This window comes from Somniosus microcephalus, chromosome 1 (genome assembly GCF_052327205.1).
Source record: "Somniosus microcephalus isolate GS21.2 chromosome 1, FLI_Smic_1.0, whole genome shotgun sequence".
Lineage (NCBI taxonomy): Eukaryota > Metazoa > Chordata > Chondrichthyes > Squaliformes > Somniosidae > Somniosus > Somniosus microcephalus.
The window spans coordinates 437555998-437581617 of NC_140987.1; the positions used below are offsets into that span (position 1 = coordinate 437555998).

Here is a 25620-nt window from a genome sequence, read left to right on the forward strand (position 1 = left end):
TATTTTGTCTAAAGATATGGATTTGGGCAATAGCAGCAAGGCCACATTTCTGTTGAAATCTGTTTAACTGAATATACCAGTCTCCCATACTTTCACTGACCCAACTCACTTACATTTGTTTTGGCTTGTAAGTATTCCATTCCTTCCCCCAAGAACTCATCACATCTGCAACAAGTGGCAACTTACATAACTTGTTAACATTTTTATTTTCCATTTTATGTTAAATATGTAGTTTACATTATGAAACAAAGATTAAAGTTAAGATTTTAGCAACCATCCTCCTTCAGGTGCTCGGGTCCCGTTGTTTGACGTGAAAAGCCCATCAGTCGATGTTTTCTAATCCCTGTTAAAACAGAAGAGTTAAATAGGACAAATGTTTTACACAATTACACCCAATAACATACTATTTTAAATCTTACATCTTAAATCAACTTGGCAGTTTTTTTTTTTTTAATTGCATTGTGAAATTTCATTTTTACCAATAAAAGTGCATCCAACTGTGGTCACAATAAGCAAATTCAGTACGATAGCAAAATACTGCAGATGCTGGAAATCCGAAAACAACAGAAAATGCTGGAAAAACTCAGCAGGCCAGGCAACATCCGTGGAGAGAAAAGAGAGTCAACGTTTCGGGTCTAACCCTTTTTCAAAACTGGAAAGGAAATGAAATAGATCGAAAGGCAGGGCTGGGAGAGAACAGAAGAAGTGAAGAGACATTAAGAGGTATTCAAAACGAGACGAGATGGTGATAGGACTAGTGGAGACAAAAGACGGCTCTAGATTAGGTGTGAAATGTTCTGGCAGAATGGGAGACAGCTGCCATGTGGGAGAGAAAAAAAGGGGGGCGGGCGGGGGAGGGAAAACCAAAACAAAGGGGTGGATAAAAAATATAAGTAAACGAGGTTATGATCTGAAATTGTTGAACTCTATATTGAGTCCGGAAGGCTGTAAAGTGCCTAATTGGAAGATGAGGTGCTGTTCCTCGAGTTTACATTGAGCTTCCGTGGAACAATGCACGAGGCCAAGGACGGTGAGGTCCGAGTGGGAATGGAGCGGTGAATTAAAATGACAGGCGACCGGAAGCTCGGGGTCACCCTTACGGACTGAACGGAGGTGTTCCGCAAAGCGGTCACCCAATCTGCGTTTGGTCTCCCCAATGTAGAGGAGACCGCATCGTGAGCGGCGAATACAGTATACTAGATTGCAAGAAGTACAAGTAAATCACTGTTTCACCTGGAAGGGGTGCTTGGGGCCCTGGACAGTGGGAAGGGGGGAGGTATAGGGGCAGGTGTTACATCTCCTGCGCTTGCACGGGAAGGTGCCAGGCGAAGGGGAAGCAAATTCAGTATTTATGCTCAAGAATTTACCTTTGATTTGTAATAGGTTTTGCAGCCAGATACTCTCCTGTCTCTTTCCAATAGGCTCCATTGATAAGGGAAACGAGCAGTCCTCTTTTCCTAAACAAAAGAATCATTGAAATGTGTTAACAGGATTTTCTTTTTTTTTAAAAAGCAAGTACAGGAAACTCTCTGTTAACCGGCAAAATTCAGGAGTAGGTTCAGGTAAGTTTTACTTCATATTAGTGGCAGTTCCTGGATCTGTGGCTGTATAACTGGGGTTCCTGCACTTGTTGCTAAGCAACAGGGACGCTTGGTCTGTGGCCGGAGTTCCTGCACATGTTGCTAAGCAACAGGGAAGCCTGGATTTGTTGCTGTGTATGGAGCTCTCGTACCTTTTAAACTATAACTCTCTGTAATCCGGACTTTTTGATAAACCGGCACCACGCCGGTCCCGTTGGTGCTGGATAATAAAGAGTTTCCTGTAGTAGTAGTTCTTTATTCTATACTCTTTATGTTTAAAGTAAACCCTTGATTTAAAATGTGCCAAGGATTATTTTTTAAATGCTGACTACCCTGAGTAACACCTTAAGTTTTATTGACAAGAGACTTGTACTACTCCAGCAATTCTCAATGGACTCTTCCACTGATATTAATTGGGTGAATTTCACCCATTGCCCTCACATTAGTCAACTGTGTCTCGTGAGTTAGGGATAATGTAATCCTGACAAACAGAACTTTTTGAATGCCAGAATTTTAAAAGGCTACAAGGATCAGGGATATATTTTAATCTGTAAGCATCTACCTTGCTCTGAAAATAGACACTTCAAATAAATTCACAACAAACCATTATATTATCAATTCTAAAGGAAAATCTGAAGTTTCCTTTCTATTCCGCTGTAGGATTACATACAACAACTTGTATTTATATAGCACCATTAACTTAGTAAAACATCCCAAGGCACTTCACAGGAGCGTTATCAAACAAAATTTGACACCGAGCCACATAAGGAGATATTAGGACATAGGCGTTGCACTTAAACGCACTACGGGAAGGGCGCACTTCAAGGCTGCGATTGCCTAAGTGGAGAGTTCTCAATCTCAGCTGTTCTATGGAAACAGCACTGAGCTGAAGCAAGGTGCTTTCCCCGAGGCGAAGGGGTAGGTGTGTGTGTGTCTGTGAGGTTAAGGGGAGATCTGATAGAGGAGTTCAAAATTAGATGGCTCTGATATGGTCAATCAGGAAAAACTGAGCAAAGGGATCTGAGGGTACAGATACACAAATCACTGAAAGTAGCGACGCAGGTAAATAATTCCATAAAAAAAAAGCAAACCAAGCACTGGGGTTCATTTCTAGAGGGATAGAATTGAAAAGCAGGGAAGTCATTTTAAACTTGTATAGAACCTTGGTTAGACCACACGGAGTACTGGGCACAGTTCTGGTCTCCATATTACAAAAAGGATATAGAGGCATTGTTCACTAGACTCCATTTCCGAGCCACCGACTCTATCCCTTTCCCTGGCAACTGTCTGAAGTTGAACCAGATCGTTTGCAACCTTGGTGTCGTATTTAACCGTAATGAGCTTCCGACCACATATTCGCTCCAACACCAAGACCGCCTACTTCCACCTCCGTAACAGCGCCCGACACCGCCTCTGCTCACCGGCTGCTGAAACCCTCAACCATGCCTTTGTTACCTCTAGGCTTGACTATTCCAACACACTCCTGGCTGGCCTCCCATCTTCCAGCCTCCATAAACTTGAACTCATCCTAACTCGCACCCAGTCCCGTTCACCCATCACCCCTGTGCTCACTGACCTACACTGGCTCCCGGTCCAGCAACACCTCAATTTTAAAATTATCACCCTTGTTTTCAAATCCCTCCATGGTCTCGCCCCTCCCTATCTCTGTAGCCTCCTCCAGCCCTACAACCCTCCGAGATCGCTGTGCTCATCCAATTCTGGCCTCTTGCGCAGCCCCGATTTTAATCATACCACCATAGGACAATCAATATCTCACCACAAACACTGGTGGGAGCAGAATCGATAGCAGCTTTTTAAAAAAGGGAAAAAAAACATTTCAAAGGGTACAGGGAAAGGGCAGGGGATTGAGTCCAATTAAATAGTTCTTTCAGACAGCTGGTATAGGCATGATGGGCTGACTGGACCCTTCAGTACTATAAAATTCCAAATATTTTCCTTTCTCCAGTTTTAGTCTCCATAGCCTTTCCATAGCTCCTTGATTTAAAACCTGGTATTATCCTAGACAACCTTTGAACTCTTTCCAATGTTATGTCTTTTCATAAGTATGGTGCCTGCCTGAATTATAGAACATCACATTCGCCATCTCACATACACTGTCGCCCCTCCCTATCTCTGTAAACTCCTCCAGCCCCACGACCCCAAGATATCTGCACTCTCTTAATTCTGGCCTCGAGTATCCCTGATTTTATTCGCCCCACCATTGGCTGCCGTGCCTTCAGCTGCCAAGGCCTTAAGCTCTGGAATTCCCTCCCTAAACCTCTCCGTCTCGCTTCCCTCCTTTAAGACGCTCCTTAAAACCTACCACTTTCATCTGCCCTAATTTCTCCTCGTGTGGCTCAGGGTCAAATTTTTTTTTTAATGACACTCCTGTGAAACGCCTTAGGACTTTTTACTCCGTTAAAGACGCTATATAAATACAAGTTGTTGTTGTTGTTGTCTATATACATACAATATTTGCATCTGCCCCATGTACTGAACTTGAAAGTGTGCATCACATTTATACCTGATTGGTTCAAATAATCTTACAACAGAAAATCACAACTGAACAAGTAGGGAATCTATCAATACATAAACAGCATTTTTTAATTTATTTTTTAAAGCCAGTAATTTCCAGCTGGTTACCTGACCTTGATACCTAAAAAGAGTTGGAATAAACGGGTCGTTTTCCGAGTGGCAGGCAGGCAGTGACTAGTGGGGTACCGCAAGGATCGGTCCTAGGACCCCCAGCTGTTCACAATATATATTAATGATCTGGACGAGGGAATTGGATGTAATATCTCCAAATTTTCAGACGACACAAAGCTGGGTGGGAGGGTATGCTGTGAGGAGGATGTCGTGAAACTCCAGTACGATTTGGACAGGTTGGGTGATTGGGCAGAAACATGGCAAATGCACTATAATGTGGATAAATGTGAGGTTATCCACTTTGGTGACAAAAACAGGAAGGCAGATTATTATTTGAATGGCAATAGATTGGGAGAAGGGGAAGTGCAAAGAGACCTGGGTGTTCTTGTACACCAGTCGCTGAAGGTAAGCATGCAGGTGCAGCAGGCGGTTAAGAAGGCAAATGGTATGTTGGCCTTCGTAGCAAGAGGGTTCGAGTACAAGAACAAGGATGTCTTGCTGCAGTTGTACAGGGCCTTGGTGAGACCACACCTTGAGTATTGTGTGCAGTTTTGGTCGCCTTACCTGAGGAAGGACGTTCTTGCCATGGAAGGAGTGCAGCGAAGATTCACCAGGCTGATACCTGGGATGGCAGGAATGACGTATGAGGAGAGATTGTGTCGATTGGGCTTATACTCACTGGAGTTTAGAAGATTGAGAGGGGATCTCATCGAAACCTATAAAATTCTGTCAGGCCTGGACAGACTAGATGCAGGAAGGATGTTTCTGATGGCCAGGGAGTCCAGAACCAGGGGTCATAGTCTAAGGATAAGGGGTAAGCCATTTAGGACTGAAATGAGGAGGAATTTCTTCACCCAGAGAGTGGTGAACCTGTGGAATTCTCTGCCACAGAGGGCGGTGAAGGCCAGTTCATTAAGTATATTCAAGAAAGAGTTGGATATATTTCTTAAGGCTAAAGGAATCAAGGGATATGGGGAGAATGTAGGGACAGGGTACTGAGTTTGGATGATCAGCCATGATCTCATTGAATGGCGGAGCAGGCTCGAAGGGCCGAATGGCCTACTCCTGCTCCTATCTTCTATGTTTCTATCCTGGAATTTACAAGCAGCTGCCAAGCTAGGACATCAGGAGGCCAATGAACTGTTACATCTGCTCACTCACAGGAGGGGAGGGGGGATTGCTGCTTCAGTTTGTTTGTGCAAACTTCCTTCAGCAAACACCTCTTAGGCAGTCCCTCTCTTAGGCAGTCCCTCGGAACCAAGGATGACTTACTTCCACATTAAAAATGAGTTCTCAGATGACTGATGAGTCCAATGCGGGACCTACAGACTCTGTCACAGGTGGGGCAGACGGTGGTTGAAGGGACGGGTGGGTGCGCTCCTTCCGCTGTTTGCGCTTGGCTTCCGCTTGCTTCCAGCGAAGAGACTCGAGGTGTTCAATGCCTTCCCGGATGCTTCTCCTCCACCTTGTGCGGTCTTGGGCCAGGGATTCCCAGGTGTCGATGGGGATGTTACACTTTTTCAAGGAGGCTTTGAGGGTGTCCTTGAAGCATTTCCTCTGCCCGCCTAGGGCTCTCTTGCCATGCCAGAGCTCCGAGTAGAGCGTTTGTTTTGGGAGTCTCGTATTGGGCACACGGACAATGTGACCCATCCATCGGAGCTGACTGAGCGTGGTCAAAGCTTCGATGCTGGGGATGTTGGCCTGAGCAAGAACACCAACATTGGTGCGCCTATCCTGCCAATGGATTTGCAGGATCTTGCGGAGGCAGCATTGGTGGTACCTCTCCAGTGCTTTGAGGTGCCTGCTGTACATGGTCCATGTCTCTGAGGCATACAGCAGCCCTGTAGACCATGAGCTTAGTGCCGGGTTTGAGGTCCTGGTCTTCAAACACACTCTTCCTCAGGCTGCACTGGAACACTGAAGGCGGTGTTGGACTTCGTCGTCTGCCCTTGTTGACAGTAAGCTCCCGAAGTATGGAAAGTGGTCCACGTTGTCCAAGGCCTTGTCGTGGATTTAGAAAATCGGGGGGGGGGGGGCAGTACTGTGTGGCAGGGGCAGGTTGGTAGAGGACCTTTGTCTTACGGATGTTTAGTGTAAGGCCCATGCTCTCATACGCTTCGGTGAAGGTGTTGGCGATGGTTTGGAGTTCGACCTCCAAGTGAGCGCAGCCGCAAGCGTCGTCTGCATACTGTAATTCGACGACAGAGGATGGGACGACCTTGGATCTGGACTGGAGGCAACAGAGGTTGAACAGTTTCCCGTTTGTTCTGTAAATTAGCTCCACTCCCTTAAGCCTACTAGCCTTAAGATGTGCCTATTTGCAGCATTTCTCCACAGGGAGTAGTCGAGATAGATTAGGTATCTGCACTAATCAAGTTAGAATTTGTGGCCTTAATCAAGTTAAAAACAGCTGGCAACTTTCTTCAAAGCAGCCCCTTTGTGTTTATTAGGAAAGGACCATCAAGATGTAGACAGCCTGTATTTATTATATAGTACATTGTGTTTAACATGGTATAACACTCCTGTGATTATAGAACAGCTTATCCTCTGACCCATTATAAATGCCATGGAAATCTGCTAGCACTTTATATAAAAGTGATGATATCACTGTCTTTGACTTGGGCGCGTCTCAAAAAATTCTCACACTGACCTTAAAGTATTGAATGCAGTCTTGAAGACCAACTGTTGTAGAATCAGGGTTATGCTACAGGAAGCAAGTCTTACCAACACTCCTCGGCAGCAGTGACACCACTCTGTAAAGTTTATAGGAGCGTTTCCTCAATAACACTAAGGGTAAGCATCAGTGAGGGGGCAGTGATAAGGAGGGAAAAATAAGGAAGGCGGGGATTCTTCAGATGGGAGTGTGGGTGAGAATGCTATTCTTTTACTTCTGGGCCAGGGGTGAAATTCAGTTCAGACTGAGGGGACTTATGCGAGATAAGTATAGAGTCACAACCTAACTCCCGATGGACATAAACCTGCCCATTAATCTGCAGTCTTACTCAGTGAGGACACAAGTACAACTGGCGTGGGAAACAGAAACAATCACAGTGACCCACAGGGTTTGGGCCATAATTTGGGTGTAGAGGAGGAGCTTTAGCCTGCATCTATCCATGAATCAAGGAAGTTTAAAACTGTAAAAACTTGAATGTCTGAGTTACTGAATGCACCATTCCTTGGCCGAAGAATGATCAACTTGCTCACTATTGAAAAGTGAAAGTCTGATGAAAGTTGCTGCCTTTCTCTTGAGCGCACAGCAATCAAGAAGAAAGCATGTAGGAGTTATGTCATCATTTTTAATTTTTTTTTAAAAAAAGACCTCACTATTGATTTGAATCAAGAAAATGATAGCCACATAATATCATTATGCCACAAAGGGAAAGAAGAAACCCAAACTCAAGGAAAGTTGATTAAATGTAATAAGAAAATAAAAGAACCGGAAAAGAAAGAGACCTTGAATAGGATCTGTAAAGCAACAGTGGTTTAAGAACATAAGAAATAGGAGCAGGAGTAGGCCATTCGGCCCCTCGATACTGCCCTGCCATTCAATAAGATCATGGCTGATCTTCTACCTCAACTCCACCTTCCCACACTATCCCCATATCCCTCGATTCCCCTAGTACCAAAAAATCTATCGATCAGGTTCGGATTGGATTGGGGCTGAGCTAAGTTAAACTGGGCGAATCAGTTTGGAATGGTTTATTCTGGTTTTAAATATCTTATTATTATTTGCTTTACATGCATACTATTAACTGCCAAAGGGCCAATCTTGAGTTAAATCCAAGTACTTACCTTTCTAATTGTACATTTCCAGTCAGGATAATTAGATTGTTATCCAGGGCTGAGAATTCAATTTTTGAGCAAACAATCTTTAGGCAATGACTTTCACACAAGTTAATGGTCACCTTATCTGCCCTAATAATGAGGCATTACAAGTGTCTATTTTTTTTTAAATTCTCAATTAACTGAATCTCAAATTCAATCGTTTGATATAAATTTGTAAATCTACCAATATGTTATTTCTAGTTGGGGCAGTTAATAGAAGTGGATAGGATAACAAGCATTACATATCCAACAATACGAAAACCAGAGAACGAATGTCCTAATCTAACTCACCCAGTTTAGTTTGTTTCAGTTGATCTGCTACCAGGCCTCTGCCACTGCTATTCTGTAATTAATCACTTAAAGATACATGGTAAGTGAGAACGGTCACCTCTCCCACCCCAGTCTTCTCTCCCCGCTATGGAGAAGGGAGCACCTTCATTTAGCTTGGCCCCGCCAAGATCAAGAATTCAGCGCAAAAGAAAAATGTAAAATTGTGCCCGACAACTCAGGGGCACAATACTTCAGGGGCACAATACTTCAGGGGCACAATACTTCAGGGGCACAATACTTCAGGGGCACAATACTTCAGGGGCACAATACTTCAGGGGCACAATACTTCAGGGGCACAATACTTCAGGGGCACAATACTTCAGGGGCACAATACTTCAGGGGCACAATACTTCAGGAGCAAAATGGTCTGCAAGAATCAGTTGATTCCTAGCATGATTGTGCTAGAAATTAATGAAAAGCACAAAGTCTATTTGTAGCCAACTGGTATCATTCAGTGCGAAGTAGTAATAAGCAAACAGAATGTTGGGTTATACTGTCAATTCTGTCGAATTCAAGCTCCAGAGGGCATGCCAAAGCTGTAGAGTGCTCTGGTAAAACTGGACAGATCTGGTTACTGCAACATTCAGAGCACAGGAACAAAACTCATCTCGTGAGAGAGGGTAAAGGTATAAGGAATGACTTGATAAGCTACAGCCTAGAAAAGAGAGATTGCAGAGGGGTCATTACAGAGGCATGATAATGGGACAGTGAACCCAAAAGAATTCATACTTTTTTTTTACTTTAAGAAGCCTAAATTAACGACAGTTACGGCTAGTTTCAGGAACAGGCGGTTTATGTACTCACACGGGCGCACTCCTTTCTTTTCCAGAGCTTCCCCCAATTAAAAGGAGTGAAGGTACAAAGTGCACTTTCCTGAAACTTAGCTCTGGGGAAAAAGCGATGTACTTGTAAGAACAAATCTACTCTAAGGTTTATCCAGCACCCACCTACATGCCAATTACAAGGGTGCTTCTGCTTCAAGTACAGACTACGAACGTTATAAAAACAGTGGCCTCAGCTCCGAGTCAGAAGGTCGTGGGTTTAAGCCCCGCGCCAGAGATTTGAAAGAAAGGAAGACTTGCATTTATATAGCGCCTTTCATGACCACTGGACGTCTCAAAGCGCTTTACAGTCAATTAAGTACTTTTTGAAGTGTAGTCACTGTTGTAATGTGGGAAACACATAGGCCTAGAAATTCACTGGCCTTAGCGCCGCTTTTGAGGCGCTAGAGGGCCTAGCGGCGAAGTTATGGCCAGTTTTGAAATTGACAGGGGCCCTAAATCGGCGTTAGGCCGGTAGCGCTGCGCCGGCACCGATGACGTCATCGGTGTGCGCAGCGTCCCGGTTGCCATGGTAACCCGCCCGAACTCGGAAATTGAGTTGCGGCCGCCTCGCCCGTGGCAGCCGCAAGCAACGTTCTGGCAGAGGTGCCTTACAGAACGTTGCGCCGGCGCATTAAAAGCCCCGCGGCGGCCGGCCGCTTTCCCGCCGCCCGCCTGGCCGCAGCTCCCTCCCCGGACTTTCCCCCCCCCCCCCCGCCCCCCCGGAACAGAAGCAAGCCCGGCACTTGTCCGAGGTGCCGGGCTCATTTTAAAAAAGATTATCGCGGGCCGCGGCCGGGTGCAGGCAGCTCCTCCTTAAGGGAAGGAGGAGGCCTGCACTTCCCGAACCTGCCGCACCGCAGCGGGCGCCGGAATAGCGCCGAAATTCAGCGCATAGCGCCAGTTTTCAGGCGCTAACAGCTTTCAGCAGCGCCGGCAGCCGTTTGGGCGCAGAAGTAGTGAATTTTTGGCCCGCCCAGCGCGACTTAGCTCCGGCACTAACTTCCGGCGCTAAAGCCGTCGCTGCGCCAAAACCCAATTTCTAGGCCATAATCTATGTTGACACTCCAGTCCAATTCTTCTCCTGAAAGCAACAAGTATTGGTCCTTCTCTCTTACCACCTCTCTCGAACCCTCCACTGTCTCTAAATTGTCAGACTGCCTGTCCAACATCCAGTACTGGAAGAGCAGAAATTTCCTCCAACTAAATATTGGGGGGAACGAAGCCATTGTCTTCGGTCCCTGCCACAAACTTCATTCCCTAGCCACCGACTACATCCCTCTCCCTGGCAACTGTGAGGCTGAACCAGACTGTTTGTAACCTTGGTGTCGTATTTGACCCCGAGAGGAGCTTCCGACCATATATCAGCGCCATCAGTAAGACATCCCATTTCCACCTCTAACACTGCCCGACTCCGCCCCTGCCTCAGCTCATCCACTGCTGAAACCCTCATCCATGCTTTTGTTACCTTTAGACTATTCCAACACATTCCTGCCCGGCCTCCCAACTTCCACCCTCTAAACTGGAGGTCATCCAAAACTCTGCTGCCTGTGTCCTATCACGCACCAAGTCCCGTTCACCCACCACCCCTATGCTCGCTGACCTACACTGGCTCCCGGGTAAGCAACACCTCGATTTTAAAATTCTCATCCTTGTTTTCAAATCCCTCCATGGCCTTGCCCCTCCCTATCTCTGTGATCTCTTCCAGCCCTGCACGCCACCCCCCCCCCCCCCGAGATATCTGCGCTCCTCCAATACGGGATGATTTTAATCACTCCACCATTGGCAGCGGTGCCTTCAGCTGCCGAGGCCCTAAGCTCTGGAATTCCCTCTTAAACCTCTCTACGCTCCGTTAAGACGCTCCTTAAAACCCACCTCTGTGACCAAGCACCTGCCTTAATGTCTCATGTGGCTCGAGCCTAGAAATTCAGTATAGCCACTTTTGGGGCGGAAAAGTCGGGTGGCCGCTAAAGTTTGCGCCCGGCGCAAAGTCGAGGCCACTTCGCCGATATTCAGTAGCTTCGCCCTAAGAGTTTGCTCGAGCGCTAAAACTGGCATTACACAACTATCTTTAGGCGCAAAGCCGGCGGTGCTGAGCTAAACCGCCGAGGCCGGGCGCAGCGCAGGTGCGGTCATTTCTTGATTGACAGCAGACACCCTGGCGCCGGCCAGCTCTTAAAGGGGGAAGGGTCGAGTTCGTCTGCTGCCACGCCCTGGACACTGCAGCCCTCCAGCTAGGCCTAAACACTGCTACTGAACCGAAATAGCGCCGGGAAAGATGCAGAAGGCCCGTGAACGAGCGCAGCGCTTCACTGGCCATGATTTGAGGGTGCTGGTTAGGGCTTTGGAGACGCAAACTCTTGTTCCCGGACAGTGGCAAGAAGCCTGCCACCAGCGTCTACAGGAAAGCCTGGAGGGAGGTCGCCCACAGGGTCACATCCAACAGCGAGGTCCCCAGGAACGCTGTCCAATGCCGGAAAAAGTTCAATGACCTCACAAGGATTGTCAGGGTGAGTCCCCTTTCCAGTGTCCTCCTCATCCTTGCATGTGCACCTCACATTATGGGCAAAGGGACCTAAAAGCCCTAATGGCCAGCCCTCATCCAGCAGCTATGGGACTAGCATGAACATCAATTGCACATTCTGCACTTTACACACTGGCCAAGCTATTCGACCATGGGAGGCAGTGCACACAAGATCAGGGCACCACACTGGCCAAGCTATTCGACCATGGGAGGCAGTGCACACAAGATCAGGGCACCACACTGGCCAAGCTATTCGACCATGGGAGGCAGTGCACACAAGATCAGGGCACCACACTGTACCTGGAGGCCGTCCTTTCTCTTGCAGGCCAAGCTGGCACACAATCAGAAGAGCCGGACTGTGACCGGGGGAGGCCGTCCCCAGATCCAGCAGCTCAGTGACCTGGAAGAGCGCGTGGGTAGCCTCATGGGTGCCCGGGTGATTGGCCCCGTTGCATCTGGAGATGCCGACCCTGTTCTGGGCACCAATGGTAAGGACATCACCTTTTGGACCTCTCTCGTCCCACTTGCGCTTCAGATCTACATCCTTTGCCACTGTCCGACCAATGCGCTGAATGCCACCACTCATGCCTCCCTCGCTGATGCCCTCTCCTCACTCTAAAGCTACTCTTGTGCCTTCCTGCTTTCAGATGGTGAGGAGGAGGTCCCTGAAGCTGCCAGTGACAGCCCCTCGGAAGAGGAGGAGGAGGAAGAGGGCCCATCAGGGGAACCCTCAGCCGCGCCAGGGGATGCCAATGGAGGGGACAAGTCTTCCCTGGAGGAGAGCCAGGGGGAAGTGTCGGAGGGGAGTGTAGCTCCTGTGCCTAGTGGCGTGCAGCAACGCGGGAAGGGTCGGGCAGCTCGGCGGCCTTCTTCCCAGAGGGGGGGGGGGAAGGGTCGCAGGGGAGTGTAGTTGCTGGGCCCAGTGGCATCCAGCAACGCAGGAAGGGTCGGGCAGCTCGGCGGCCTTCTCCCCAGAGGGAGAGTCCGGCCTCCAGTCCGGAGACGGTCCTCGCCAAGGAGGTGCGCCTCCTCGATCAAATGTCCGTGGACTCGGATCGCCGGCACACCGAGTTCATGGGGGTTGTGGCACGGTTGCCTGAGGCCATCGAGTCCCTGGCTCATAGTGCGGCCGATTTCGGCGCCTCACAGGCCAGGAGTTTCGAGCAATTCGAAGCAGCACACGCCGCGAGTCGGGCCGAATTCGGGGCAGCACAGGCAGCGAGTTGGGCGGAATTCGGGGCAGCTCACGCAGCAAGTGGCCAGGTGATCAGTGGTGCCATGCAGTCACTGGCTGGTCTGATGCGGGCACAGACCAGGGCAGTACGGGCACTCACTGCTGCCACACTCGCTGTGTCAGCCAGGCATCGCCAGGGCACCCGCCGCGCTGCAGCAGCACAGCGGTCTGTCCTTCAGCAGATTGCTGCGCATGCTGCAGTGCTGGCCCGGGCGAGTGCCAGTGTCTCAGGCGAGCAGCGAGCGCCTGCCATCAGCCAGCTTGCCCCCATTCCTGCAGCCGCCACTGCCACTCCCCCAGTGGAGCTGCGACGAGCTGCTGGAGAGACTGCTGCTGCCCAGCCACAGCTGCAGCAGTCACCAGCCGGCCCCTCGAGGGCCAGAGCTCATCTAGGCCGACCCCCAAGGGCATCTGCCGTCGCGCCATGTGCCCCTCAGGAGCCTTCCCCCAGCCTTGCAGCAGCCACTGGGCACACTTTGAGACGGAGCAGCAGGGCAGCCAGGGGCCGCAAAAGGCTGGACAAGGAATCAGCCTCGCGGGCCACAAAGTAGAGGGTGTGGGCAAATGTGTTTTTATATGGGGATGGTTGTTTTTATATGGGGATGGTTGTTTTTATATGGGGATGGTTGTTTTGTTTATGGGGATGGTTGTTTTTGTAAGGCTGAGGATGAAGGCCATTTTTGTGGAAATGTTTTGTTATTCCTCCCCAGGTTGTGGGAGTGAGTCATGTGTGTGACTGTTTTTTGGGGGTGTTGTCTGTTTTGGGGTTTCATGTGGGAAGGGCCCTGAGTTTGTTCAATAAAGCATTTTATTTATTCAGCTTGTCCATGTTTGATGTTTGAAGTGGTTGTTGCCTTAACCGGCTGAGGGCTTGCGGAGCGGCTGCATTCAGGTCCCTTCATTGCCACAAGCCATTCCCTGACAGGGGGCCTAGAAGTGACGTTCAATAAGCCGCCGACGGGCGGCCCTTGGACCTTGTGCCTCCCTCCTGGGCTGGTACTCCTCCTCTTCCTCCTCATGCTCCTCCTGAGGTGGTGCTCCAGCGTGAGGTGGCAGTGCCTGAGTCCTGCGGATAGCCAGGTTGTGCAGCATGCAGCAAACGACCACGACCTGGGAGACTCTCTCCGGCGAATACTGCAGAGATCCGCCAGAACGATCCAGGCAGCGGAACCGTTGCTTGAGGACGCCAATCGTTTGTTCTATGATGTTCCTAGTGGCTTGATGGCTTTCGTTGTATGCCTCCTCAGCAGGGGTCCTGGGCGCACGGAGCGGGGTCATGAGCCAGGTACACAAAGGATAGCCTTTGTCCCCGATAAGCCATCCTCTTGGGGGAGGCTGTGCCTGGAACATGTCAGCCACAGTAGTCTGGCACAGGATAAATGCATCGTGGCTGCTGCCTGGAAAGCGGGTATTGACAGCTAGGATGCGCTGCCTGTGGTCACACACCAGCTGTACATTGAGGGAATGGTAGCCCTTCCGGTTGCGGTAATCCTCGGCATTGTCGATAGGTGCCCGCAAAGCCACATGCGTGCAGTCAATGGCGCCCTGCACCATGGGGAAGTCCGCGATCCTTGCAAATCCGACTGCACGCTGCTGCTGCCTCTCCAGGGTCATGGGGAAGGAGATGAATTGGTGTCTCCTTCTGAAAAGGGCATTGGTCACCTGGCGGATGCAGCAATGCACGGCGAACTGGGATATGTTAGCAATGTCCCCAGCAGCGGCTTGGAAGGAGCCGCTTGCATAGAAGTTCAGAGCCACCGTGACCTTCACTTCCACCGACAGAGACGTCCTGCACCTCAGCTGTGGACGCAGATCTTGGTGAAGCAGCTGGCAGATCTCTGCAACCACCTCCCTTCTGAAGCGCAGCCTCCTAACACACTGCACGGCAGTCATGGTGAGATAGGACACCTGCTGGCGGTATTCCCTGAGTGGGTAAGGCCTACGTTGCCGATACCTGTTGCCCCCTCTGCGTCTAGCCAGGGCTGCCCCTCTCACACAGCGTCTGCGAGCCCTTCGCACATAATGCTGAAACTGAGGGTTGGCACCCCATGCAGCCCCCATAATATACTGGCAAACAATGACCTCACAATGAAGGCGAATTGCCAAGCTCTGGCCTAAAGCCAAAAATACCTCTCCTATGTTGGGCCAAAGCAGTAAGCTCTCTTCCTTGGTCTCTGTCCATAAATCCGTTGCACAAGAGTGATTGCTGCAAAATGGCTGGCCTTTACAGTTCAGGGTAAGTGCCCTTTAATTTGCGCTCCCCGCGGCCCGCATGGCCTCTGCTGCGTTCCATTTCACAGTTCTTAGGACCGCCATGCCCACATTGGGCGGGCGCGAATGAAGTTCCGGATTGGGGCGCACAAAGGGCGTTGCACGAGGAAATGACGTCATAATCTGCGTGCGCAGCTGAGCGCGCGCAAACACTCTGCGCCGGCGCTAAATGTCTACTGAAGTTGGGCGTAGGCGCAGATCGCGCTGCGCCCGGCCGCTAAGTGCCTAGCGCTCGAGATCTACTCCTCCTAAGGCGCTAACGACTGGCGCACGCAACTGAATTTCTAGGCCTCGGTGTCAAATGTTGTTGATAATGCTCCTGTGAAGCACCAGGGGACATTTTACTACAGTAAAGGCGCTGTATAATTACAAGTTGTTTATTCATGTGTGAGCATAAACAGCAACAAGGCTATTCCACAATGAAACCTATCCAGTCCGCAACCGATGAACAGACATAGGCACTTCCAATTGAAATCACCGGATAATCATCACAAACAGGAATCCTGGCTTACTTTCCATCTAAGTCACAGGTACTGAGGCAATAGTGTGAGCTGTGGCTCAGTGACAGCAGTGCCGAGGGAATGCTGCACTGTCGGAGGTGCCGACGTTAAACCGAGGCCCCGTCTGCCCTCTCCGGTGGACGTAAAAGATCCCGTGGCACTATTTCGAAGAACAGCAGGGGCGTTCTCCCTGGTGTCCCGGCCAATATTTATCCCACAATCAACATCACAAAAGAAACAGATTATCTGGTCATTATCACATTACAAAAGCAAAATACTGCGGATGCTGGAAGTCTGAAATAAAAACAGAAAATGCTGGAAATACTCAGCAGGTCAGGCAGCATCTGTGGAGAGAGAGAAACAGAGTTAATGTTTCAGGTCGATGACCTTTCGTCAGAACTCGGAAAAATCAGATTTAACAGATTACCACATTGCTGTCTGTGGGATCTTGCTGTGCACAAGTTGGCTGCCGCATTTCCTTCAGAAAGTGCTTCATTGGCTGTAAGTGTTTGGGAAGTCCTGAGGCGGTGAAAAAGACTTGCATTTATATAGATTAGATATTTTACGACCACCGGACGTCCCAAAGCGCTTTACAGCCAATGAAGCACTTTTTAAAGTGTAGTCACTGTTGCAATGTTGGAAACGCGACAACCAATTTGCGCACAGCAAGCTCCCGCAAACAGCAATGTGATAATGACCAGATAATCTGTTTTAGTGATGCTGATTGAGGGATGAATATTGGGGGCTAACTCCCCTGCTCTTCTTTGTAATAGTACTGTGGGATCTATTACGTCTACCTGAGAGCGCAGACGGGGCCTCAGTTTACCGTCTCATCCGAAAGACGGCACCTCCGACAGTGCAGCACTCCACTGGAGTGTCCGCCTAGATTGCTGTGCTCGAGTCGCTGGAGCGGGACTTGAACCCTCAACACAGGGGGCGAGGGTACTGCCCACTGGCTGACAGGCGCTGTCTAAATGTGAATCCAGTCGGTGGTTTGCAATGCCAACCGAAGGATGTTCCCGATGGCGGGGGAGTCCAGAACCAGGGTCACAGTCTAAGGATAAGGGGTAAGCTATTTAGGACAGAGATGAGGAGGAATTTCTTCACCCAGAGAGTGGTGAACCTGTGGAATTCTCCACCACAGAAGGCAGTAGAGGCCAATTCATTAAATATATTCAAGAAGGAGTTGGATATATTTCTTGAGGCTAAAGGGATCAAGGGGTATGGGGAGAAAGCAGCGACAGGGTACTGAGTTTGGATGATCAGCCATGATCTCATTAAATGGCGGAGCGGGCTCGAGGGGCCGAATGGCCTACTCCTGCTTCTACGTTTCTATGAAAGACTTACATTTATATAGTTTATATATTTCACGACCACGACGTTCCAAAGCGCTTTTCAGCCAATGAAGTACTTATTAAAGTGCAGTCACTGTTGCAATGTAGGAAACGCGACAACCAATTTGCGCACAGCAAGCTCCCGCAAACAGCAATGTGATAATGACCAGATAATCTATTTTAGTGATGTTGATTGAGGGATGAATATAAGAACATAAGAAATAGGAGGAGTAGGCCAATCGGCCCCTCGAGCCTGCTCCACCATTCAATAAGATCATGGCTGATCTGATCCTAACCTCAAATCTTCTATCACTCTCCAGCCACCCGAACCCATGTGATCTCCCGGGAGAGGCGAAAAACCAGATAAAAAACCCAATGGCCGATTTGGGTGAAAAAATCTGGGAAATTCCTCTCCGACCCATCTAGGCGATCGAAACTCGTCCAGGAGATCACTCTGTCCCTATATTTTCTACAGTACTTACCTTCTGTAAAGACGATCTCCACCCCAGCCAGGAACAGGAATAAAACCATCTCCTGAAATCTAACACAGAATTAGAACACAAGTAGTAGGAGCAGAACCAGGCTACACGGCCCCTGGGCCCACTCCACTACCCACAGGGCCATGACCATTCCGAACCTAGGCTCACGTCCAATTTCCTGCCTGCTCCCCGTAACCCTTAATTCCCTTTACTTCTAAGAAACTATCTATTTCTGTTTTAAATTTATTTAATGATGTAGCTTCCACAGCTTTCTGGGGCAGCAAATTCCACAAACTGACCACCCTCTGAGTGAAGAAGTTTCTCCTCATCTCAGTTTTGAATGAGCAGCCCCTTATTCTAAGATTATGCCCCCTAGTTCTAGTTTCACCCATCATTGGGAACATCCTCACCGCATCCACCCGATCAAGCCCCTTCACAATCTTATATGTTTCAATAAGATCGCCTCTCATTCTTCTGAACTCCAATGAGTAGAGTCCCAATCTACTCAACCTCTCCTCATATGACCACCCCCTCATCCCCGGGATTAACCGAGTGAACCTTCTTTGTACTGACTCGAGAGCAAGTATGTCTTTTCTTAAGTATGGACACCAAAACTGTATGCAGTATTCCAGGTGCGGTCTCACCAATACCTTGTACAACTGCAGCAATACCTCCCTGTTTTTATATTCTATCCCCCTGGCAATAAAAGCCAACATTCCATTGGCCTTCTTGATCACTTGTTGCACCTGCATACTAACTTTTTGAGTTTCGTGCACCAGGACCCACAGGTCCCTTTGTACTACAGTACTTTCCAGTTTCTTGCCATTAAGATAATAACTTGTTCTATGATTTTTCCTGCCAAAGTGCATAACCTCACACTTTCCAGTATTGTATTCCATCTGCTAAATCTCTGCCCACTTACTTAGCCTGTCTATGTCCCTTTGCAGGTTTTTTATGTCCTCCGCACTCACTACTTTCCCTCCCATCTTTGTATCATCTGCAAACTTTGATATGTTACACTCGGTCCCCTCCTCCAAATCGTTAATATAGATTGTAAAGAGTTGGGGACCCAGCACTGACCCCTGCGGAACACCACTAGTTACTGATTGCCAGTCTGAGAACGAACTATTTATCCCAACTCTCTGCTTTCTGTTAGAGAGCCAATCCTCCACCCACGCCAGAATATTACCCCCAATCCCGTGATTTTTTTATCTTGAGCAATAATCTTTTGTGTGGCACCTTGTCAAATGCCTTTTGGAAGTCTAAATACACTACGTCCACTGGTTCCCCTTTATCCACCCTGTATGTTACTTCCTCAAAGAACTCAAGCAAATTTGTCAAACATGACTTCCCCTTCATGAAACCATGCTGAGTTTGTCCTATTAAATTATGTTTATCCAAATGTCCCATTACTGTCTCCTTAATAATGGACTCTAACATTTTACCAACCACAGATGTTAGGCTAACAGGTCTATAGTTTCCAGCCTTCTGCCTACTACCCTTTTTAAATAAGGGTGTTACATTAGCAGTTTTCCAATCTGCCAGGACCTTTGCTGAGTCCAGGGAGTTTTGGAAAATTATTACCAATGCATCCACAATCCCTAACGCCACTTCCCTCAAGACCCTAGGATGTAAGCCATCAGGTCCAGGGGATTTATCCGCCTTGAGTCCCATTATTTTACCAAGTACCACTTCCTTAGTGATTTTAATCGTATTTAGCTCCTCCCCCCCCCAGAGCCCCCTGTTTGTCCAGTGTTGGGATATTCTTAATGTCCTCTACCGTAAAGGCTGATACAAAATATTTGTTCAGCGTTTTTGCCATCTCCATGTTTCCCACCATTAATTTCCCGGTCTCATCCTCTAAGGGACCAACATTTACTTTAGCCACCCTTTTTCTTTTTATATAACTATAGAAATTTTTGCTATCTGTTTTTATATTTTTTGCTAATTTACTTTCATAATCTATCTTCCCTTTCTTAATCAATCTTTTAGTTATTTTTTGCTGTCTTTTAAAGACTTCCCAATCTTCTATCCTCCCACTAGATTTGGCTACCTTATATGCCCTTGTTTTTAGTCGGATACTGTAAAGTCTGTGGGTTGTACTGTTAATAACGACACAGACTTCAGGAGTAACAAACAAACGGGTCTTTACTATTCGAAGGTCAGGGCGAATCTGCCCAAGGAATCATGCCACAACACTTATATACCGGTGTGGTCACCGTCGGTATTACAGTATACAGAAGCCGAACGAGTAGTGCCACACCTAAAGTAGTTCTCTTAAAGGTGAACGGTTACATACACTACAATCCTCCCTTTTTAGCTTATTACATACAGAGTCCCCATTAAACATAACATATCTTCAACTTCATATAAAACAATTTACAGACATAGTCTCGGTGGGAAACAGTTCACAGGTTCAGTCTCTGCGGGAACAGTTCACAGATTCAGTCTCTGATCTTGACTCGGTCCGAACAACATCTCTTTGGTGTAGATGGTTCACATTGCTAGCGTGACTCCTCCATATCCTTTTCTTGACATAACAGCTTGAACTTTCGTCCTGCTGAACCAGCAGTGCTGACTTTTACAGCAACTGGGTTGCCTTGATATTTTCCTACTTCCCAACTGATTTAACTCCTTTCGTAGGGTCCACGCATGATCTGGTAGAAGTGATAATATTTGCGATAGTTATCATCTTCTGCTTCTTCTTTTTCTTTTCTGCTTTTTGGAGACCCTCGGGGCTCCCTTATCAGCTGCCAGCTGTAGCGCCACCAACTCTCTATGTTCCTTCGACTTTAAGTGCTTCATCCTGATTTCGGCACTTTGGGAGTTTTCATCACAAACTGGGCAGACCACATCCTCGTAATATTCAGTGTCACTCAACAGGTCATGGTAATATTCGGGTTCGTCCTGAGTTAGGCCAGCGAGAGGGCCTTCTACTTCCTCCTTACCCATCTGGATGTTAGCTGACTGTGGTTCCTTCCCTAGACATCTTTCTTGAAAAGACTTCTTCATGCATTCATCTTCATCCCCTCTTCCTGGGTTTCCTGCAAATCCTTCACTAATGACCTCATTTGTGATTTCAACACTTCCCCTTCCCTCGGGGATTGATTGATCGGGCTATTCAATCCTTCTACTGGAGCAGCTGTTTCAACATTCTGTTGTTCACATAGATGCAATTCAGCGTACTTTTGGCATCCCAGTAAAGTCTGTTTTGCAACCTCAGCTATTTCCCAAACTTTTGAGAGCTCCGAACTCCTTCCCGTTGAAGATTGAAGCTCGTGTTCAGATTGTTCCCATTGCAGAGTCTTTTCCCTCAGCATATGAAGGAGTTGGCTGACCGTTAACTCTTCCACGGGAACACTGTGGATCAGAGTCTTCTCCATTTCATCCACCTTTTCCTCCAATGCTTCCACCTTCTGTTCCTCTTGTACTTTGGCTTTCAGCGCTCGGAAAAGTTGCGCCCTGATGCTCTCTAGCTCATGTTCAGGGACCATTCTTACAGTCTCTGTGTTTCTTACAGTTTCCTTTTATTCCACTGAAAGGATTCCCAGTTGAATCTGTTCTTCAAGTTGTTGAACCTCGGACATTGCCGCCTCATATTTGTCTTGGGTTTCCTTCAATATTTTTATGAGTTCTTGGACATCTTGTCTTTCATGTTCTGCCATGTCTTTCACCTCTAATTTCTCATCTATGGATGGAACTTCTACCGATGAGTCTGTCTTGGCCTTGAGCTCATCAAGAATTTCCTGCAGCCTTTGGACTTCTTGCTCATGTTCAACCTTTAGTTGTTCATATGCTTCTACTGAAACTAGCTTTTCGGAGGTTGCCGAGTTAACCCCCTCCAGAATTGTAGCCTGGGCCTGTTCATACTGTTCTTTCAACTTCTCACACTCTGCTTGTAAGGAGTCGTAGAGAAGAACTGGAATAACATCCTGGCTTCCTGAAGATTCCTCTTCATTTGCTTCTTTCGCAATTTCCTGTTGGAGTTCAGCCAAGGCTGCTATGCTATCTGCCTCTCGAAGTCTCACTGCCATCAAATCTTCTTTATTCTTGTAGTCTATCTCAGCCATTTTCCGATTACTTTCATTTAACTGAGTGATCAGTCCCTTATTCTGGGCTGAGAGATATTGCACCTTCTCATGTAGACCATAGCACTCCTTCTCTGCTCGACATAGCTGGTTACTGCTGATTTGGTTCTGTGTTTCAAGTTCCAACATCCTTTGCTTAGCTTCTTTCAGTTTCGCCCCTATAAGCTCCTCTTGCAACATGGCCACATTATTCACATCAGGTAAAGAAGTGTTTCTCTTTTCCATGTCCAAGATTTTTTTCTGCATATCTTTAAGTGCACACTGCGATTCAGCTTCTCTTAACCTTGCTTGCACTAGCTCCGTCTCCAATTGCAGAATAAAATCCTCAGTGTAGCGTGGTTTGCCTTTATGCTGTATCTCTAGATCATGCAAATATTCTAACTCCTGAACATCATAAGGGAGATGTGATCTGTAATTGGTCACGATGGCTCTATGGTCGCTCTTTGCTTGAGCTAGCCGCCTCTGCTGTCTTTCCAGGTTCTCCCATTCGGTGTCCCAGAACTTTTCCATTGTTTTCATCTCTTGTACGAGACGGTAACTCAACTGTTCTAATTGTTGTCGTACTTTGAAATAAGTTTGAGTCCGAGTTCGGTGTTCTTCCGTCGTGGATAAGTCCTTAACTTGAACAGGCTCAGAATTCTCTGTCAAACTGGAGTTCTGCTCTGAAGCTTTATTCTTCTCGGTAGCATAAGCCTTTATGCATGTCTTCGTTTTCTCCACCATAGTCGGCAAGTTCATTTTAGCCTTGTCTTCCATATTTGAGTTGGTCTTATCGTCATCCGTTTCAGAATCTGAGCTGATAGCTTGCACCGAGTCCTCACTCATTATGGCTTTTAGATAGTGCCATTCCATGTCTATTTTCTTGATCCACTCTCGTCCTAGAAGTGGTGGTCCTCCCTCAGATAATACGTACAAGTTCATTCTTGGGTGTTCTTTACCCCATCTCTCACCTTGACTCTTATCTTCCCCATGGGGTATACCTTATGCCCCGTGTATGTCTGCAATACGAACTTGGTATTTCTTAAGGGTATGTGAGAGAATAGCCGGTGGTAGTCCCTTCGATTTATGACTGATAGAGCTGATCCAGTGTCCAACTCCATTCTTACTTGGACTCCAGCTATTTTTAGTATGACCCAGATAGTTTGTAGGTCAGCTTCCTTACTCACATTGTGAATTCTCAGACTACCCAGCTCCTGGCTGTTTGGGTCTGAGTCTGAATTCTGTTTGTCTGAACTCTTCTCAGCCACCTTGTGTACCTTGTTGTACTTTTCTTGTGGTGGCTTCCTTTGGTTGTTGGTCTTCTTCCCTGACCGGCATACCTTAGCGATGTGACCCAGTTTGCCACATTTCCTACATTCTTGGTTCTTAAACCAGCATTGATTCTGGTCGTGTGTTGTCTTCCCACAACGATAGCATTTTGTTGTACTTGAGGTAATTTGGTCCACCCCGAGTGCCGCCGCCTTTAGCTGCATTTCCGCCGTTCCTTTCGCTGCGGCTTCGTGCGATGCGGCTATAAGGACAGCCCTGTCAAGTATGAGGTCGTTCTCTTCGAGTAGTCGCTTTTGTGTCCCTTCCTTGGACAATCCGCATACGAACTTGTCTCGCAGTGCCTCTGTCAGATTCCCTCCGAACTGGCAGCATTTCGCTAGCCTACGCAGTTCGACCAAATATTCCGCGTTGCTTTCGTCTTTCCGTTGCGTTCTTGCATAGAATTTGAATCGTTCAGCCAACATCAACGGTGTGGGGTTCAAGTGGTCCTTCAGAACAGCCACAATCCCTTCGAAAGTCTGATCCGCCGGTTTAGCTGGTGCTAGTAGATACTTCAAGAGCCCGTATGTCTTTGCGCCCATCGAGTTTAGCAATGTTATCGCTTTGTCGTCTTCCTCTATTTTGTTGGCTTCACAATAGATCTCGATGTGTTCCACGTACGTGGCCCAGTCTTCTATCTCAGAATTAAAATCGTTAATATTCCCTCGCTTAGGCATCTTCCTTTCCTTGGGAGCAGCACAAGTATTTCTTTAAATTCTTATTTATTATTTATTTATTTCTAAGATGGCGGTTTTTCCCGCGAAAATGGCGGTTTCCCGCTCTTTCCATCTCTCCCCGCCCCTTCAATGGCGGTCTCCCGCGTCTGTCGTCTTCTCCGCCTAATGGCGGCTTCCCGCGTTTCTTCCCTGGTGGGAGGGGTACGCTTTCCCCACAGCGGACAGGTTCAGCTGCTGGGCTGGCTTCCGCACAGCTCCCCTTACTCGGCTCTGTCTTTCTCTCCCGCTCGCACGGCTCTACCGGCGCTGGGTACCCCGTTTACGGAGAACAGTTCAGCCGCTGGACTGGCTCTCGCGCAGTCTCTCTCCCCTTGCTCGGCTCTGTCTCTCTCTCCCCCACGTTCGGCTCTACCGGCGCTGGGTACCCCGTTGGTGGAGAACAGTTCAGCCGCTGGACTGGCTCTCGCGCAGCCTCCTTTGGTCGGCTCTGCCTCTCCCACACGCCCGGCTCCCGTTCGCCTCCCAGCCCTCACGCAGTCCGGTGCTTCCCTCCCCGGCTGCGGCTGAGTTTCTCTCTTCCCGCGCCTGCTCCCGGTCTCAGCGCTTCGTGGCTTCGGTCGCTGCCCGGCTTTTCCCGCCGATCGCGGTCCGGCTATCTCACGACGCCGTTGGACCCGCCTTCCTGACCAGCTCTGCTCCCCCTCGACCGTGGTCGAGTGCACAGCCCTTATCCTCCAGATTTCGTTACACTTTCCCCTACTCACAGTCTCCGCGGCCGCCTTGTTTCCTGCTGATCGGCTCACTCCGCACCGTGGGAGAAGGGTAGTCAGTGCCTGTTGCTGCTGGAAGCTTTTGTTGCTAAGTCTTCTTCCTTTCTATTGCTGCAGCCTTGTGTTTTCTCCCAGCATAACGACGAGGGCGGTTGCCTCTCTTCGACGCTCTTTAGTTGCTTTGGTAGTCTTGCCGCAGGGTACGATCGGACTCGTCGCCACTGTAAAGTCTGTGGGTTGTACTGTTAATAACGACACAGACTTCAGGAGTAACTAACAAACAAACGGGTCTTTACTATTCGAAGGTCAGGGCGAATCTGCCCAAGGAATCATGCCACAACACTTATATACCGGTGTGGTCACCGTCGGTATTACAGTATACAGAAGCCAAACAAGTAGTGCCACACCTAAAGTAGTTCTCTTAAAGGTGAACGGTTACATACAATAGTTCTCTTAAAGGTAGACGGGTACATACACTACAGATACTATCCTTTATTACTTTACTAAGCCACGGATGGCTGTCTTTTCTTTTTGGGGGCTAACTCCCCTGCTCTTCTTTGTAATAGTGCTGTGGGATCAGTTTAACGTCTCATCCGAAAGACGGCACCTCCGACAGGGCAGCACTCCACTGGAGTGTCAGCCTGGATTGCTGTGCTCGAGTCGCTGGAGCGGGACTTGAATCCTCAACTCAGGGGGCGAGGGTACTGCCCACTGGCTGACAGGCGCTGTATAGATGCGGATCCAGTCGGTGGTTTGCAATGCCACCCGCTTGAAGCGGCCTACACGCACACAGAGAGCGCGCTCCGGCCCGACTTACCTTGCCGCCGTTCGTCCACCTGTGAACGTAGATAGTGGCGAGCCCGGGGATGGTGAGGCAACCGGCCATGATACCGAGACTGGGGAGGATTTCGTACCACATGATGACCAGCCTTCCCTCCGCCTGCTTCACCCCGCGACCTTCTCCCTTCAGCCCGCACCCACCGAGCATGCGCGGTAACGGCTCCCTCCCGCGAGAAGTGACGCCCCTGCGTGCGCGCGCACGGGCGCGCTGCAACCCCCAAAAAAACCTCGCGGGAACGGGTACGTGCGCGCTCACGCCCGTGTCCGTGCACGCACAGGGGGGCGTGTCTTCACACACGGTAGGTGTGTGAAGACACGCCCCCCCCTCCTGGTTCAAATCTCGCGGCAACTTGCCAAGGCCTTGATCCCGCCCATTCCTGCCACCCGCCAATC

General features: G+C 48.6%; 1 protein-coding gene across 1 annotated transcript; it reads right to left on the bottom strand.

The window, feature by feature from the left end:
* Positions 1–187: 187 nt before the first annotated feature.
* Positions 188–25392, bottom strand: ndufa1 (NADH:ubiquinone oxidoreductase subunit A1). The gene is made up of 3 exons (XM_086001076.1): positions 25205–25392; positions 1368–1457; positions 188–343 (listed from the first exon to the last, which is right to left on the bottom strand). Exons 1-3 carry the CDS (start codon positions 25373–25375, stop codon positions 323–325), a joined length of 282 nt encoding a protein of 93 aa, XP_085857202.1. The 5' UTR covers positions 25376–25392; the 3' UTR covers positions 188–322.
* Positions 25393–25620: the final 228 nt, after the last annotated feature.

Excerpts from the sequence above, each read along its gene's own strand:
- ndufa1 (XM_086001076.1), bottom strand. The coding sequence starts at position 25,375 with ATGCTCGGTGGGTGCGGGCTGAAGGGAGAAGGTCGCGGGGTGAAGCAG. Across the intron at positions 1,458-25,204 it reads GGTGGACGAACGGCGGCAAG|GAAAAGAGGACTGCTCGTTT; the intron begins GTAAGTCGGGCC and ends TCTTTTGTTTAG. Across the intron at positions 344-1,367 it reads AAACCTATTACAAATCAAAG|GGATTAGAAAACATCGACTG; the intron begins GTAAATTCTTGA and ends CTGTTTTAACAG.